Raw genomic sequence first — 18,544 nt, forward strand, 5'->3', positions numbered from 1 at the left:
CGAGGCCTAAATTACTTAGGGGCCGCTGTATATTTTAGATGTTGGTTTTGGCGTGAAGGTTAATCTGCATAAACACAACGAGCGGAAAACATGAGCGCCTATATATTGCTACGGGCGAAATGGAGGTCTCTTAAAAAAAACCTCAACCAAGTCTTGATGCATCTAGCGCAGTTGTATATCGCACGTTGGGCTTGGCGTTTAAGGTTAAGCGGTCAAGGGTTGGGCGTTATAGCGTGAAATGTAACGATTGATACCTTGGCTTTGATTTTGTTGATAAACAAGCGGTGTGGAGGCGGCTGCATGCTATTTTGCGGTTTAATGTTAGATTCGGCTGATATCAGTTAGTTGGCTTGGCTATGGCTGTTATATAGTATAGGGTGGGGGAGAAAGGACATCATTAGCACATTCAAATATCGTGATCGTGTTTTAAACAGTAAGCAACGGTCTATGGGAGTTGTGAGGTTAAAATTATTAGAAAGTTTTTTGTTTATTACCAAATTAGGCGAGAAAATAAAATGAACAGGCGCTCCATCTTTCCCGACCCTACTACAGATTAAATCTGAGCAGTAAACCACTTGCTAAATTACCAAAATATAGTGCTTGAAATTACTGGGTTTGTATTAGCTGGCAAAAGTTAAAAATAAACACTTTTCATAAAGAAGGAAAAAGTTATAAACAGCTGTCATTTCCATTTTCGAACCTTTATGTAACTCACCTCAAGGATAAGAAAACAAACACTAAGCAAAATATATGCGTTACGTTGGAGGTTATATACAAACTATTTGTAATTTGACATTTATGACAAAATCATGGGGTTTTCAAGGAATAACAAGTCTTGAAAACAAGAGCTGAGTGATTACTATTGTTCGTAATTGTGTATGAGGCAGTCTATGTTCTGTGTTAACTCGGTTTTGTGTTTGTATCTATGACAGATAACGATCTCTGTCAGACGCTGTTTGCCTGTGACGTCATAAAGACACACTGTCATGAAAGTGAGGAGTGATGACGTCACTGGCGAATTAAATATTAGTCATGCGGATCAGTCTGTAATTAGATATTGGATTTTTTTGAAAAAGTTTTCAAAACTGGGAGTTGCGTGAATCGGGAATGTGTTATAAAACGTGTAACTGTTAGCAGGTTTAGTTGTTGGTAGGCAGATTTAAGTAAATGTATAAGCAAATCAGCTATATGTGCGCAAATCAGTTATAAATATGCGCAGATCAGCTATAATGTGCGTAAATCAGCTATGATGTGTGCAAATCAGTTATAAATATGCGCAAATCAGTTATAAATATGCGCAGATCAGCTTTAATGTGCGTAAATCAGCTATGATGTGCGCAAGCCAGTTATATGTGCGTAAATCAGTTATAATGTGCGCAGTTATATGTGCGCAAATCAGCTATAATGTGTGCAAATCAGCTACATATTGTACGCAAATCAGCAAATATTGTGCGCAATTCAGCCATAATGCATGCAATATTAGTGTCTAAACGCCATACAGTGTTCGGAAAATACGTCAGGTTGTACGCGTGTAAATGTGGTTTGCTAAATGCAAATGTGTTATTGAGACTACACCTATATACACCCAAGACTTTGCCCAAGACTATAGTTATTTGTTTAGTATGAGGGGGGCGGGGAAGATAGAGCATCTTTTTTATATATTTCTCTGTCCCAATATTGGTAAGCAAAGAAAATTCAAAGAGTTATAAAACCGTATCCTTACGACTCCCATAGACTGTTGTTAATTGTTTAAAACCACGATCAAGACATTTTGATCTTATGTGCTAAAGATGCCCCATCTTCCCTCACCCTACCGGCCTACCATATTATAATTGAAGAAGAAAAAATAATAGAAAGTGAATAGGTTAAAACTGTGATTTCGTTTATAAAGTCTATTAATGTAACTCTTTTTTATCATGTTTTTTTTTCAGTACAACATTGTAAGAATAACTGTAAAATACTAATATTTTAATTTTTCGTTTTCGATTGCATCATACACATCAGTACCGGTCAAGATGAAAGCAACAACCATGTAAGTGCTTAATTATAACATGCTGGATTTGAATATGATATACGTCACCTAAGTGCCGCATATTTCCAGGTTTAGCGGGTTTTGAGTAAAAATTACCTACGGCCCATGGCATTTCAGATCAAAAAAGTCTTGTATTTTCCGAAACCGCGTTTCAACTAATTATTATGTTGATGCTGATTACAAAATGCGGACACGCTTATAGCAAGTAAACCTGCATGTATATAAGTTACGAGTGAAGGAACGGAATTTTTGGCTTCGGAAACAAATATGTCTATTCGACCCGGTTCACTGTTGTCATTTATACACGAATTGGTTCCGCATTTCGCCACGTTGGATAATATGAGAAATAGGACACCTGCTTTCTAAACCCATAAGCGGTTCTTTAGCATCGCAAATAACGAATACATTATTTATAATAATCCACAGAAAATATCACATTACTATCATAGGTACCAACACTGGTGTTCATAAACTGCAATTGTGTAGTAAGTTCGTCTGACCCCTCGGGCGGTACTAGACTACATACCCGCTCGCAAAATATTCCGCTACAATTTTAACAAATTGCTATGCTGAGTGTAACGTACAATTGCTGTGGGAGAAATCACAAAGAAAAAAAAACACAATATGAAATTTGTGGTTTGAAAAAAAGATGTTTTTGACCGCATCCATTAGCTATTTCGTGAATGTTTACGCTATGACAGATAGTTAACGTACATTTAAAGATTTATTCCAATAATTACATTTACGCAGATGTTTCATCATGGTCTTATAACCCAAAAGTACTATGAGGTAAGGTGGGACACCTTTAAACAATTAACAATGATCCATGGGAGTCGTGACGATACGGTTTTAAAATTCTTTGAATGTTCTTTATTTACTACCCATCGGAACGGGAAAATAGAATGAAAAGGTGTCCTATCTTCCCCACTCTACTATGCATGACATATTAAACAACAAATAGCGTAACCCACAACTCCCCTTTTAATCAAATATATTTACAGGTTTTTACTAATCTTTATTTCCTGCCTTTTCCTTGCCACTTCTACAAACGGACAACCTGATATCTTACTGCGACGTCTCTCCCTGGTAAAGACAGGCACTTGTCGTAAGTTGTGTTCTGTAAAATCTATGGTTCAAGCTTGCTTATACAAATTCCTTGAGAGCCCAAATGTTCTTTAGCTTGTTATAAAAAACAACATGTTAACTGATAACTGCTAAACTTTCTTTGAGAAAAACTTCCTTAACCTTAAGTAGACTTGACCATGCTATTACGTTCGTTACTTCGTTGCAATCTGGAATTAAGGTGTCCTTCATACAATGTCACGGTTAAAAAAAAATATTTTTCGAGTTTCCGGAAGTAGGTTCTCACTGTAATCCAGCGCTGCGGTAGACGTATATATAGAGTACAAGAGAACAATTAGCAAGTAAGGTCTCGACAGTGCACCACGGTTAGCACCCAAAAATACGGTTAACAAAGTGTGTAAATGTCCCAACTTACCTCACTTATTATATTACCTTAATAACTATACAGTAAGGTGGGGAAGATAGGACACTCCTTCATTCTGTTTTCTCGTCTCATTTGGTAGTAAACAAAGAACAATCAATGAATTTTAAAACCATATCCTCACGACTCCCATAGACCATTGTTAATTGTTTTAAACACGATCAGGATATTTGGATATTATGTGCCAAAGGTGTCCCATATTCCTTTACCCTACTATATATAATAAAAATTTACCTTATTCCAACTTACAGGGGGAATGCAGAGATCTCCATTCTCAATGTCGTCGACTGGTGAACAGACGGTCATGTAACATACGTGGACGACAGATACTTAAATATATCTGCAGCGCATCTTGCCCTAACGTGTGTCAACCATGTCCTTTAACTATCCGCGTACCTTAACTTGCTATAATAATAACTTAACACAGTGACACTCAAGACGCGTCGGGAAACACTGCGACGATAAATTATACTTTCATGACGGGCGACGATTTTTTTGTAATAAAACAGAAAATGAACAAACTTTGAAAGTGTAGTACACCTGCCAAAATAGCGAGTTTAGTGATTTACAAAGAACGTACTCGGTGAAAAGATCATACGAACACACCCGAATAAATAAAACAAAATATTTTCAAATGTGGCCGTGCGTTTCAATGCATGCAGGTGTTGGTGTGAGTTTTACTAACATGTCGATATTATGACGTCACCATGTCGCATTAGGACGTCACAATTCATTGTTATAACGTCATCACTCGGTCGCGCTGCAGAGAGACAGAAGAGAAGCAACAGCTGTTTCCTCGTCAGCGCTGGACGGCTTACGATCGCCACCCATCGGCGAAACACTCTTGCTGGCAGGGGAGGCTTTAAAATATAAAATCTCAGTGTTACAAACACTACAAATTGTCGGATACAGTATGCTGCACTCTATATTATACAGTTTTTCTTGTTTAAATAAGCTTATGATGCTTTGAAAAATATTCTGTTTTGTTTTAGTTAAGAGAACAAATGCACAATTGGATTTTTCGCAACCAATTTAATAATTTTTTTATTTTTGGGTAGTGATTTCTAAAACTAAACTAACCTGGCATGGAGGAATCCGACGAATCATGATATTCGTCTTCTTTGTTTTGCTCTCTTGGTGGCTTGACATCGGGTATAGGGTCTGAAACAGAGAGAAACATTAAAATGCTTGTATTATTTCATAAGGAAAATCAGTATTTTTTTCAAAATTAATATACATAGCACAACGCCTAAACAACAATTTGCAGAATCAGGGCAAGTGATTGAAAACACGTAACAAGCAAAATCAAATTTTGAGGTTGATGTATGCTACAACATACATACAAAGATACATTATAGCTGCTTAAATGGCTCCTGTATGAAAACAATTGCAACCAGACTTACATACAACATCTAACATTTGATTTTAAAAAGTTTTACCTGTTGTAACAACATCTTGATCCGAAGTTGAAATTAACGTTGAAACTTCGCATGTTGAATCCAACTTCTTATCACTGGTTGTTGGTGGAACCTGTTTGTATTTATATAATATAATAAATTTTACTATTTTCCATTAAATTGTTGCAAATTTAAGATACAGTTTGTAAACTAACTCACTTTTGATGATTCGTCTTTATGAACTTTTGGCTCATCATGATCATGTGAATCGGGTTCATCATGAACAGGTGATTGTACTTTGGAAATTTCATCTGTTTTGGGTTCATTATATTCACGTGATTGAGGTTCATGATCATCACCTGATTGTATCATATGATCTGGTGATGAAGTTTCACGTGATTGAATCATATTATCTGAAGATGGAGTTTCACGTGATTGAATCATATGATCTGGTGAAGAAGTTTCATGAGATTGAATCATATGATCTGGTGATACAGTTTCAGGTGATTGAGGTTTATGATCAGCACATGATTGGATCTTATGAACTGATGATGAAGTTTCATGTGATTGAACTGTCTTCATATTTAACTTAACGCCCGGCAGCAACGCAAGTGGTGGTGGCTTACCACTTGGTGGAGGTAGTGATTCAACAGGATTCCTCGAAATATTGGATGCGGTTGAAACATCTTCCTCCAAATGCTCTTCCTTATCAGGTGTCTCCCGCTTCGTTTCAACAGGGGGTACGAGAGTGGTTGTGACGATTTTCTTGGAAGTTTTTTCATCTTTTGTTCGTTCGTTGCTCACCGATATTATTGCCCCCTGGTGTTGAACTTTTGCTTCTGTCGATTTACTTTGTTTCGCATCACCGATTTCGAGCGTTACGCTCTGCCGACTTTCTGTTTCTGCATTTTCCGCATAACCTTTTTCTCGCAAAAATTTTTCACACGAATCGTTATTGTTCTCGGACGGTAACACTGACACCGTGTGGCCATGGCTCGACAGCGACGGGATCAACGGCTCAAGGTGAAGGGCTCCCTCACCTGGTGAATTACTAACCATGAAGAGCTGACCTGTTGAAATGGAATCAATGACGGAAGAACTCTTGGAAGAATCAACATCTTCCGGGGGATCCACATCCATGGGAGGATGCGATTCATCCTGATGCTCCCCAACATCCATAGAGTCCTCCTCCACTAAGATCATGGGTGTATCATCAACCACAGGGGGAGGTATGGGGATCACTTCTTCCTTGTCATCTGTGGATTTATTATTTCACAACATCAAGTATGTAGGTAAATATTAGACGAAATAAACTGCATCATTGGCTTTTTTTGTAAAACCAGGAAAATTTTAACTTAAAATGATAAAATGCAGTATATAATGTAGATATAAATATTGTTTAATATCATCTGTTCATTATGTTGTGTGTGGATTTATTTATACTTTTCAACCTGATTGAACACACCATGTTTTTCTCATACTTCAAATACAGGTACCCGAAGTATAGCTGAACAGCAACAGTATTTAACATGTATAAAATAAATACACGATATACATAAGTAAACAATAATGAATCCATATTACATTTTGTCAGATGAAACTGGGTGTGTTAAAACTCAGACACTTTTGCTTCAAAGATCTAGGCTGGGGTGTATAGTGTTCTGCATGCAAGTGTGTCCAAAGAATAATGACCAAAGTTATCTAGAACACCTGGATGTCTGTAATAACTTAATGCGCACACGGATACGAAACACTGTTTCAGGTGCATAAATACAAGGTGTATCATAGAAACACTGGCTTGATGTGATATTTTCTTCATTTAGTATGGTACTCGCTATATAAGTAAATGAACTCAATACAACAACTTGAATAACTAGACTATTACCTTCAATGCCATTCACCATTTCTTCCTTTGGTTCAATCAAAGTGTCCTGAAAGACAGTAATAAAGTTATTTATCTAGCACAGAATTTAAATTAATGTTATCGTTAGCTTTAAAAAGAAATAGCAGAATATTTAATATAATTTTTAAATATCCATTTTTTATTAAAATTTTTTGCTTTTTTGAGTTTGTTTATACAAAAAATGACTAAATGTTATATTAGATATTAGATGAATGTATCTAGGCCCATGTAAACCCACCATATTAATGATATTTAATCCATCTTCTACAGTAGTTAGAATATCACCCAACACTTCAGCAATTTCTACATCTGTTTAAACAAAAGGTATTTGGTTTTAGTAATCAAGATTCGGCCAAAAACCCTCAAGTTGTTATTCGGCCAAAAACCCTCATCAAGATTAGGGATGCACATTACAGAATAATTAGGTATTCTAGGATATCCTAGAATACTTTATTTCGAATCTAGAATTCCGAATCTAGAATTTCGAATCTTTTTATATTTATAGGAAGAAATAATTTTACCCACATAAGTCAGTTTAAAGACTTTTTCATAGCAGCCTTGTTGGATCATGAGCTGTAAAATGATCAAAAATTGTACTATTGGGTAGTTTTTGCGTCATGAAACGTATAGCAGGCTATGAAAAGACGTTACGAAACGTTTACTCTCGAAAGTCCCACAAATACGAAAATATTTTTTTTTTAAATTTATAAGTTTCAAAAAATGATAATATAGTTTATGAGAAGACGTGTAATGACGTCATTAAACAGAATACCGAATCCCGTAATTAGATTCGAATACAAAAGGATTCGAATCTCACGGATTCGAAATTCTGTAATGTGCATCCCTAATCAAGATTCGGCCAAAAACCCTTAATTTGTTGCACAATTTAAATACAAAAAATACTGTTTGGCTGATCTTTGTAAAACCTTAGAAAACTGTTTAAAATCCACAATTCCATCGGATATACCTCCAGAAGTTAAAATTTTATCATATAGGCATACAGGACTTAAATTTTGAAATAATTGAATGCTATGCACAGTATTGTCAGTTGAAAATGCTCACCTTGTTCCTTTGTTTCCTCCTTCACAGAAACATTATCAGTCACAATAACCTAGAATGCAATATACTGAATATTGTGGAACAATAAGAACATTGAAAAGCATTCCATTTCAATAAAAAAGCGTAACATATAATAGGCAAACAATCCTTGTAAAACAGTATTTTGGGAAATAAGTTGAACGTAAAGTGAAAACTAGGGCACATAGAAACATACTATTATAGATTAAAATCCCAGCAATATCAGTTTTTTTTAAACAGTATAACAAAATAATAGAAGTGTATGCCAAACTTTTTAAATCGCAAGTGAGGCATGGATAGTTAAACACGCAATCTTATGAAACAAATTTAACATAGCTGCAATGCGTACTGAATTATATACAGTGCAGCAAGTTCTAGGGTAGACCTGTCTACCCCACCCTCCCAGGTTTGGCACCTTATAAGCTATAACATGAACTTACAGTATTAGATTCACCAATGTTAGACACAAGTTTCTCCAGTTTCTGTGAGAACTCTGGCAGTTCCCCATGAGCAGGACAAAAGCATTGCGCTTTCTGTTTGCTTTGTTCTAATGACATTACACACACTGGGATTGTGCAGCCTTTCCAGTTGCATTTCTTGTACATTATTTGTAACGGGTCTTCCAAAATATCTGAAAAGGCATGTATGGGTGTAAGACAGAAAAAACATATTTTCGTGGTTGGCTATCTCAAAAAGGAAAAGTCAAAATTTAGGTTTAATGAGTTTGAGTTATGTTATGGAGTATTAGAGCAAGGTTTTATAATTTCAGAGCTATGGTGTACTTTACAAAGAAAACGTTCTTACTAATACATAACAGTTCACAATACCAATTTAAAAATGCAGGAAATAAAAAGAGACTACTAATCTGTAAAACAAAATTGGGTGAAATGTAATTTTGCAATGCAGAAAATGCTCTAATTGGACTGTCCACCCTGCCACCCTGGATTTAAAACCTCAATATATTTATGTAATTAAAATTTATTTATGTAATTAAAATTAAATACTTTCATGTTAAAACTTACGAGCAGTGCAGTATTTAGTGTATGGCAAGCAGCTTGATTTGCACCTTGTGTTCTTGGTCACGTGACTACACCTTGACCGGTGTGGTTGTGGCTCCATGGGCATTACAGTCTGCATGAATAAGTGTGAAAATGATAGCTAATTTCTACAATGGGCACTTGCAATTTCTTTTTTGGTGCTAGTGAAGAAACCTTCCACCTATGTTATCTGCTAACCCCTAACCCTTAACCACTAACTCCTAACACTTCCCACCAGCCTAATCTGTAACGCACCGGAAGATTCTTCACTATTGAAAATTTTATTACTTTTTTGAATGGCTTAGAAACAAGTGTATTGGTTTTGTACAACAAATCTTATCATTTTGTATTATAAATCTTTTAAAAAATAATTTTTTCAAAAAAAAAAATTTGGTTTTCAGTAAAAATGTGGTCTGAATAAGTCCCTCCATGATAAAAACTGACAACAAAAAACTTCCCGCAATTTATGTCTTCAAAAAACTCACTTTTCCCTTTGTAATCTCAAGTCTTCTTTTCTTCAACTTTTTATGAAGAAGAATTTCCTCTCCTGATCTTCTTCGGAATCCAACGAGGGATTTGAGTTCGTGGAGATGTTGATGCTCGCTCCTGGAGGAGAGTTGTTTGGAGGAGGAGTGGGAGGAACCTGAGGAGGACCGGTTTATTTTTATATCAATATTTATAACAAAATCGTCATAGTCCATATCTGCCTAAAAATTTATAAATCTGCCACAAATTTTTAAAACATTCTAGAAATGGAGATGTGAAATAGACAATGACATTGCGAAATGTCCCAAACACATTGAGTGCTTGAACTTCAAACAATTTTGGAAAAAAGTTTTGTTTTTTTTGAAAAATAGTTTTAAGTGGGCGCACATACCAATACCGATAAAACCTAAAACTTCAATTTTGTTATATTTTATAATTCCCTCACCTTGTTGTTCTTCAATGGATTTATCAACCAAATATTTTCTCCTCCCTTCTTGTAGTGTTCGGTGAAGATGTTTGAACTGATCAATGTATAACGACTGCAATCGAACTAAACGATCTTTCGACATTGAAATCACTTCCTCTGCAGTATATGCTCCTGTAAAAAGCATGGACTGTTAATTTAGCATTTTTAACAAAATATGTTACTAAAAGAATAGGCACCAATCTTTTAAAATTAAAGGGTGGGCAGGAATAGATGCAGGCAAGGATGGATACACAATCCGTAAAACAATTTTCAACTCATTGGTTCTAAAATTGTGACTGGTTAATGCAGTTCAAAAAATTTCCAGGTGGGCTTGAACCTTGCCGCTGAAGCATGGCACCAATGATGTTAACCAGTGGTTCTTAATCTTTTAGCTTACGAAGCGATAAAATTTTAAAACACATTTTTGATGGAACCTTAAAAATCTAAACTTACCTGAAGCATAATTACGACAAAAGTATGCAACTCAAAAGCAAAGAATGGAAACTTCAATTTAATGAAAAATTTGTTGCTTTTAAAAATTTTCAGTGTTATCGTGGCTGTATTGAAGTTTATGCAAGGGGAAGAAAATTGTAATATATTTGCCCGACCGTCATGAAAGTTGAAAACCACTGATGCAGACAGTTCTACTGTTTGGTTATAATAGCTTAGTAACATGAACCAAACACCCCCACCCCACCTGCATATTTTAATGGGTTGTTCAAATCTTCCACCAAATCTACATCAATATCCGCTTCACCAGATTTCCAGCTTGTAGAAAGACCCGTCACCCACTGTCTGTTCTCATATGTGTCAAGTTCCAATTGTTCCATTGCCAAGTCATATGGTTGTCCTGGTAATGTATTTAAAAATATGGGGATATTTTAATTTGCATATAATTTGGAATAGGGTATAAGCACTGACTACTATTAGTTGAAATTTTGTGTTTTATGTTACTTTAAACAGTAACCCTATTCTAAAATGCAGACCGTTACGCAGTCATTTCCATTTTTAACCAATTTAATCGTTTCGTTAAACTGTGGAGACAACGTATCTATATTAGAAACAGCTATTGGGAAAATAAACAAGAAATGTTTTAAATTTATATAAAATATATATTTAAATAGGGAAAACAAAATAAGATATTTAAAAAACAAAAATAGTGTGATACTTAAAAAACATACCAAATTTGCGAAAATGCACAAACACTTTTACCCTATAAAGTGGGAAATATTAAAAATGTAATATTTTACCGCTTTCATCATCTGTGTTATGTTTTGCTTCACCATCATTGCTTTTATGATGTTTACGAAGTTTTTGGAGTAGCGTTGGTTGGTAGTCTCTACAATAGGGATGCACATTACAGAATAATTAGGTATTCTAGGATATCCTAGAATACTTTATTTCGAATCTAGAATTCCGAATCTAGAATTTCGAATCTCTTTAAATTCACAGGAAAAAAAATAATTTTAGCCACCTCAGTCAGTTTATTGACTCTTTCATAGTAGCCTTGTTGGATCATGAGCTGTAAAATGATTAAAAATTGTACTATTGGGTAGTTTTTGCGTCACAAAACGTATAGCAGGCTATGAAAAGACGTTGGGAATGTTTACCTTCGAAAGTCCCACAAACACAAATTTTTTTTCAAAATTATTAAGTTTTAAAAATTGTTAATATAGTTATAAAATGACGTGTGATCACATCATTAAACAGAGTACCGAATCCCGTAATTAGATTTGAATACAAAAGGATTCGAATCTCACGGATTCGAAATTCTGTAATGTGCATCCCTACTCTACAAGTTACAAGTTTTTGTTGACTGATACTAAAAAAACTATAATAATAAGTTTAATAACAACTGTTAGTAAATGCAGTGTCTTGTTTAATATTTGGTAATTGGGTAACTTTACCGGCAACAATGTTTTTTTTTTAACATTATCTTTAACATGAATTTTTAAATAATAAAACCCGCATAAAACAGAAATACCTAAAATATATGAAAAAATAAGCATTTACTGTATTTGAACTGAGACTTAACTTTGAAAAAGTCCTAAGAAAAATGAGGACTTCCATTTGTTGATTTAGTCATGCATTCTTTAGGCTAGGGCTTTAGGAAATGGCAGCCACAAAAATTCTAACCTTTCACCAAGCTTTGAATTCTTCTTTCTATGACTTCGATATTTTATCCTGTTTGTTTGAATTTTCGCGTTGTTGTGTATCTCACATAAGCAAGGTACGGTGCTGGAAATATTGACTGGTTTAGATCACAGGTGATTTTAAAACAAAGAAATTTCAGCTCTTTTAATAATTCAAGCACAAGAACAGTAGAAAAAAATGTTATTTTAAAGTTATATAACTGAGGGTTCATGAACTATTCCTGTTTATTAAAAATTGGACTTGGCTAACATCATTATTAATATAGTAGGTTGGGGAAAGATGGGACAGCTTTTCATTCTATTTTCTCCTCCCATCCCATTTGGTCAGAAACAAAGAAAAAGCAAAGAATTATAAAACCGTATGTCCATATCCTCACGATCCCCATGGACTGTTGTTCATTGTTCAAAACACCATCCAGATATCTGGATATTATGCGTTAAAGATGTCCCAACTTCCCCCACCCTACTATATTTGCAATACAGATGGAACCAATAAAACATAGTAAGAATGTAACACAAGAGATTTCTGAAACCACCTGAGGCACAATAGCAACATTTAACCACGGAACGTACCTGTTGCTGCGATCTGGTTTCAACGCTGGATTCGAACATTTTCTTTTGGTAACATTCGATATATATTGGCATGTTGTAAAGGGGGCTGACTTGTCATCGAGAATGTGCAGATGGCAGAACTTGTAGTTACGATACCTTTGCACAGCGCATGAGGGAAGAAGTTAGACTTAATGTATTTTCTAAGTTTTTAAGTTCAATGAATACCTTGGCTCTGGTTCAATGAAAAATATTCATATTTTAAAAAAATCCTTTGATTTTCGTCCAATTTATTACAAAGAAAACACGTTTGTAACTTCATAATTGTTTGAATTAGTTATTTGGGTCACTGATACACAATAGAATTTTTTTTAAATAATTCTGTGAAATAGATTGTTACCTTGTTCTTCTACAAATCTTGTGTTTGCAGCTGAGGTTCCGTTTGATTTGCTTTTCCATGTTTTTCAAATATACATTCAGAATATATTATAAACAAGTCCTAAACAACCTGTTTTCACATTATATTTGGTGTAAAAAGTTAATTACATCTAGATCAAAATATGTCTGGTATTCCGGTGCCATGCCACAGCAGTTAAAGTGTATGCCATATTAACCAAAGATACTGGGCATAAAGCTCAACGCTTTCACTATTGTTGGTGTGTGTACCCTTAAGCAAGCCCCTTAATAAACATTGCTAATTGCTTTAAACAGTCCAAACTAGCGGTTACTAATGGGTTGTCGCGTAGTCCAAATTGCCAGTCATAACGGAAAAAAACAAAAAACTTACACCCACAACGTAACAATCAACATACGAAACTATAAGTGGGCACACAATGTATGAAACAAGAAACCTACGTGACATTTAACAACGCTTATTATGACCACAACATGCGAAGAAAAACAACTAACGTTTATTTCATATCTTTGTAAAACATTACCTAAAAAAATTGTAATAATTTTTTTGTTTAACCTTCTCTAATCGGTTATTCTTGATTGATTTACATAGATGTAATTGACCTAACAGTATTATTTAAGGTATATATCTACTTACATTAGAATTTGTTTTAAAATAATTTTTAAATTCGAACATTCGATATAGAGAACTCCCGATTTTACATAATTTTGAGGAATTATCTATATTATAAATGGAGCTAGTACCAGTACGTTTATGTATCATTATGTAATGCATTAAAGTCGTATAGGGTGTGAATGAATGAATGTAACTTACTTTATCCTCGCGTGGCCGGAAAACGACAGTCGTTATCACACGGGTTAACACCTCGTACCAGCTTACGAGTTACCTTGTATGTTACTTTGTGGGTAATTATTTTTTGGGTTTTTTTTTATGTATGGCTGATAATTTAGACAACCCATTAGTGACCACTGGGTTGGAGCAATTGCCGTTAAGTGTCTTGCCCAAGGACACATGCGCCCACGGCCACAATGGTAGCAGCATCGAGCCTTGTACCCATTACCTCTGGGTTACAGGCAGGCGCGCTAACCACTAATATATAATATAGGGTGTATAATATAAATTATTAAGGTATATATATATGAGATATTTAATTCTGTTTCATATTTCTCTCCACCATTAAGTCAGAATATTAAAATGAAATAAGAGACAGGATACAATTTCAATGCAGCAGTCGTACTGTTAAAACCAGTACGCAGCGTAAAACAGCTTTAAAGTTAATACTAAATTGCATGGCTACTCTAATAACTTAATAAGCAAACCAAAAATATTTAAATACTACGAAATAAATAAAAAGGGTGGTTTAGGTTATAGCAATTGATCAAAAAACAGAGAAAAACCAAAATAAAGTACAGGGAAAATTTCTGCTCATAATTAACATTCCACAAGATAGGACTGAGAGAAAAAAGAGAAAGGGAGAGAAAAAGAGAGAACAAAAAAGTCTTGAGAAAAATACAGACAGATGGTGGAAAAACACATCATGGGGATTTCCAAAGCAGTTTCATAAGCTGTAAACAACAAAACTTTTTCAGTTGTATGAAAATGTTCAGTTAAAACCAGATGTAGCATCTAAATATTTAGTGTACAGTTTAGTGTAGACAGACTATCAATGAGTCAATGGTAAACTAGCTGTATAATATATATATATATATATATATAAACTTTGATTACAAAATATCTTTGCAGAGTATTGTTTGGTTTTTAAGCTTAGTTTTACAACTTTAAAGAAATTCAGAATAAATCTGAAAAATGATGGGGATTAGTGTTGGTGGTCATAACCACCAACCGGTATCTCCTGAACTGAGGAAATTACAATTGAAAAAAGTGCACTTATGCTTTAAAATTGTCATTTTGATATTCTCAGTGAGTTTTGTGAAAATTGTAATGAAAAATATTAAAAATACTGTAAACCTAACCATGATCTGGTGGCTTGTGCTTATCATTCTTTTTTAAATAAGAGACTGACAGTGTTGTTTAGGCGAAATATATACATAATATAGCCTACATTTATATTAACACTGTACAATTTATTAAACTGATTTTTGGGAGCACCAGATCCTAAGATTTGTGCTATGCCTATGCTATGACCCAGTCACCAATAGTCTATTAGTAAGTCACAAAGTGGCAACAATTTTATAAAATTCCAGGGGTTAGAGTCGTTAGACAACAAAGGGTGTTCACTGTAACAGAGTTTTTATTTTTCTATAAACAATTTAATAATAAATGACTTTTATAATGGGAAATGGGTAAGTGCCGTAACCCCTACAAAATTCTCAGGGTAGGCTTTCTAGGATCCTATTGCCCACAATATACAAATTGACACCACTGAATTCAAATGGTCTTACATGCACACAGGTGATGATAGTTGTGATGGGCTTTCTATCAATGTTGTTGGGAATAATAGTTACAGTATTTATAAAAACAAAGGAACCATATCCTCAGTTTCCAATAACAGGGGCAGGAATATGGGCTGGACTAGTGGTAAGTTAAAGTTAGTATGGTTGTATAGTTGTAAATTTAAAACCAAATTAAATTAGGCATCAAAAATGATACTCACTTTTTCCAATCAGTAGCAATTTTGTAGCATGACCCTGATTTATAAAAATTTTGCATAGAATTTACTTGGCCCAAAGTATTTAAAAATTCTGAAAATACATTTTAATGGGGTTTATTTTCACTTGTTGCAACTGCGCAAGAATTTTCTTTCTATTTTTATTTTTCGAAAGAATTTTCTTTACTTGAATGACTGTTTAACGAAACTACAAACAAGTTTTTCATGACGCGTTCAAAGTAGGAGTGAAACTTGTCATGTTTTGAGTAAACGTAATGCAGTGTTTATAGATAAAACAAGGCTTTATTACACCATCAATGCAATCATATGACAATTAATATTTTGCGTAATATTGCATCTGACCTGCTTATTGTAACACTGTAATAGACTTTAATATTTTATTTAACTAAGTTCAAAATTTTAAAGATGAAACTTTAATTTTGTGTTTCAGCAGCTTGCATTTTTAAATACTAAGAAAAAATTAAAATAATTTAATTTCACATACTCTGGAGTAGACTTGCAGCTTTCACAAAAAAAAATACAAGACCATTATAGCATTTAAACATCCACATTTTGACAGACTATTGGAGTGGGAGCTGTTGGTATTATATCAGGACGTGAAAACGCAAACGCAGATCAGGTAAGAGTTAATCTACCTATATCAAGGATTTCTATTTTCCTATTAGTGACCACTGGTTTGGAGCAATGTCCGTTAAGTGTTTTGCTTGAAGGCATGGACACATACTGGTATCCTCGTTAAGCATTGAACCCGGTACTTTTCGCTTACTATGCCAGTAATTTTTTTAACCACTAAGGACTAGATTAAGGAATAAGAACAAGGCTTAAACAATAATTGAAGACCTAGGCAAAAACAAAATTAACAGAAATCATTTTTTAGCTCAAGTCACTGATGGTATTTATTGTTATTGTTGTTCCATGTCTCATTGTTCAAGCTGTATTTGCAGGAATGTGGGCAAGAAGTGAGGTAGGTGACTAAGCATTAATGCATACATCCGGACTCCACAATCCCCCCCTTGTTATATGCACCTGCATACATCTACCTGTTTATGACATGATAAACCTTACACACTTAAATCAAATTTTTAATCAACAGAATACATCAATTTCTGGAACATCACTTGGTTTACTTGGTCTTGCAGCATTTTCATTATTTTTATTCATAATCATAATCACCTTCGGATCGACATTGGCTTTTTGTATTATGCCCGAAATGGAAGGCAGGACACCATGTTGCCATTGCGACATACAGATACCAATAGATCACCAAGATATTCAGAATCTTCAACAATATTCACAAAACCAGGTGCAATAAAACAAATTTGACTATTTTCATTTTTAATAAAAAGTTAATACTAGTATAATGTTATGACTGCCAAGTAATAACTGGTTGCTTATTTGAAGGTTAAAAGGCTGTACGTAACATAACAGCCAGATGAAGTAAACAGCATGTTGATGTAACTAGAAAGTTAATTATGGCTACATAATTGGTAAACTCACAAGCAAGAACGGGCAAGAGGTGTATTAAATAATGTTATAGTGACTGTCCCTGCTCCCCCATGTGAGGATATCTCAGTCAAATGACATTAATTTTTTTTAAACCTAATACAAAAGTAATAAAACACTTGTGTATAAATATTCCTCAGAATACAACAGGATATGCAGGACAAGCACAAACAACTAACTTTGAAAGTGAATATTGGACAAAGCAAACCTCAGTGCCCATCACTAACCCACCACCTTATCCAACATAATTATCTAAAACAAATATTTTTTGACTGATATTCAGTTACATTTAATATATATATATATAAATTTTTGCCCAAGCGCATTGTAACGACATATTTTTGCTACTAACTTTAATATCTAACACTATTTGTAATGAGAATTGTTTGTTTTGTTTTAAACGTGCAAACAAAGACTGGAAAAGTGCATGCTGTATTATAAAGGTCTATTTCTTCAAAATAGTTCACTTTGTTTCTTTTACCTTGCTTATTGTTTGCCTTTACAAAACAATCAAATTATCGTTATCATCTAATGTTACTGCACTTTTTTGAGCTAAACATATTGCACTTTCAAATGAAGTAATGATCAACCAATTCTATTCACGCAGAACACAAACTACAGCACATAACTGATATCAAATTAGACATTATTTTTTCTTACATTTTTTAGATGTGACAATTTACCTTGAACCATAACCTGCTCGTATTGTATATAAATCATTATGACTGAAACAATAAAAAATAAGTAACAAATTATGTATGAAACCATGAAGTTCTCATTTGTTTGTCTAAGGTAGTATCAAAATAGAGACTAATAAAATGAACTAAGAAACAAAATACAGTGACAATACTAACAGAGGTATATAATCCATAGGTTGCCTGGATGGCCATTAAAAATTAATTATTATGGAAACATACAGAACGACTGTAAAAGAGAACGTCTATTTCGAGTTTTTCAATGAGCTTGAAAGTATAAGAAAAACGTGGCAATGGTAAAATCTGTACAACAACAAAAAAAACACAATAAACCTTAAAACTAAGCTTGCAGAAAGCTACATGAACATTTGTCATGATCAAATGTAACATAATCTGTTTACAATCTAAATTCTACGGCACATTACCGATTACCTTATCAAGTTTAAGTTACCCTGATTTTACAAATCTGTACATGCCTACTCATACCAAGGTCTCGCCAATGTAAAGCATACGCAACACATTTAATCGCGTCCATTTTTGTTAGCTTTTGGGACCAAACTTTCACACTTCAAATTTCTACGTCGTAGACAAATTGTTTTACATTTTTATGCGTTATTACTTAGTTTGTTATATTTATATACGTATGCTCCGATACTTTTCCCCGTAACAGAAAAGTTTAAAAGTCCGTTTTGTAACCA

At 34.1% G+C, this 18,544-nt stretch overlaps 2 protein-coding genes and 1 long non-coding RNA gene across 3 annotated transcripts; 2 read left to right on the forward strand and 1 right to left on the reverse strand.

Moving 5' to 3' along the window:
• The first annotated feature begins 1,250 nt into the window (after nucleotides 1-1,250).
• On the forward strand, nucleotides 1,251-4,057 carry LOC149743213 (uncharacterized). Its single transcript, XR_016385826.1, has 3 exons — nucleotides 1,251-2,032; nucleotides 3,034-3,137; nucleotides 3,789-4,057. It is a non-coding gene; the product is annotated as an uncharacterized LOC149743213 (long non-coding RNA).
• Nucleotides 4,009-13,142, reverse strand: LOC149743214 (uncharacterized). Its single transcript, XM_089886172.1, has 16 exons — nucleotides 13,005-13,142; nucleotides 12,629-12,763; nucleotides 12,039-12,140; nucleotides 11,153-11,241; nucleotides 10,600-10,752; nucleotides 9,882-10,034; nucleotides 9,436-9,593; nucleotides 8,936-9,044; nucleotides 8,354-8,544; nucleotides 7,899-7,947; nucleotides 7,075-7,145; nucleotides 6,819-6,864; nucleotides 5,153-6,189; nucleotides 4,976-5,066; nucleotides 4,617-4,697; nucleotides 4,009-4,396 (listed from the first exon to the last, which is right to left on the reverse strand). The coding sequence occupies exons 1-16, from the start codon at nucleotides 13,061-13,063 to the stop codon at nucleotides 4,284-4,286; spliced, it is 2,637 nt and encodes an 878-aa protein (XP_089742298.1). The 5' UTR covers nucleotides 13,064-13,142; the 3' UTR covers nucleotides 4,009-4,283.
• A 1,624-nt stretch (nucleotides 13,143-14,766) lies between these two features.
• On the forward strand, nucleotides 14,767-17,906 carry LOC149743215 (uncharacterized). Its single transcript, XM_089886364.1, has 6 exons — nucleotides 14,767-14,939; nucleotides 15,432-15,557; nucleotides 16,208-16,267; nucleotides 16,526-16,612; nucleotides 16,742-16,951; nucleotides 17,292-17,906. Exons 1-6 carry the CDS (start codon nucleotides 14,826-14,828, stop codon nucleotides 17,397-17,399), a joined length of 705 nt encoding a protein of 234 aa, XP_089742490.1. The 5' UTR covers nucleotides 14,767-14,825; the 3' UTR covers nucleotides 17,400-17,906.
• Nucleotides 17,907-18,544: the final 638 nt, after the last annotated feature.

This window comes from Ciona robusta, chromosome 1 (genome assembly GCF_009617815.1).
Source record: "Ciona robusta chromosome 1, ASM961781v2".
NCBI classification, from domain to species: Eukaryota; Metazoa; Chordata; class Ascidiacea; order Phlebobranchia; family Cionidae; genus Ciona; species Ciona robusta.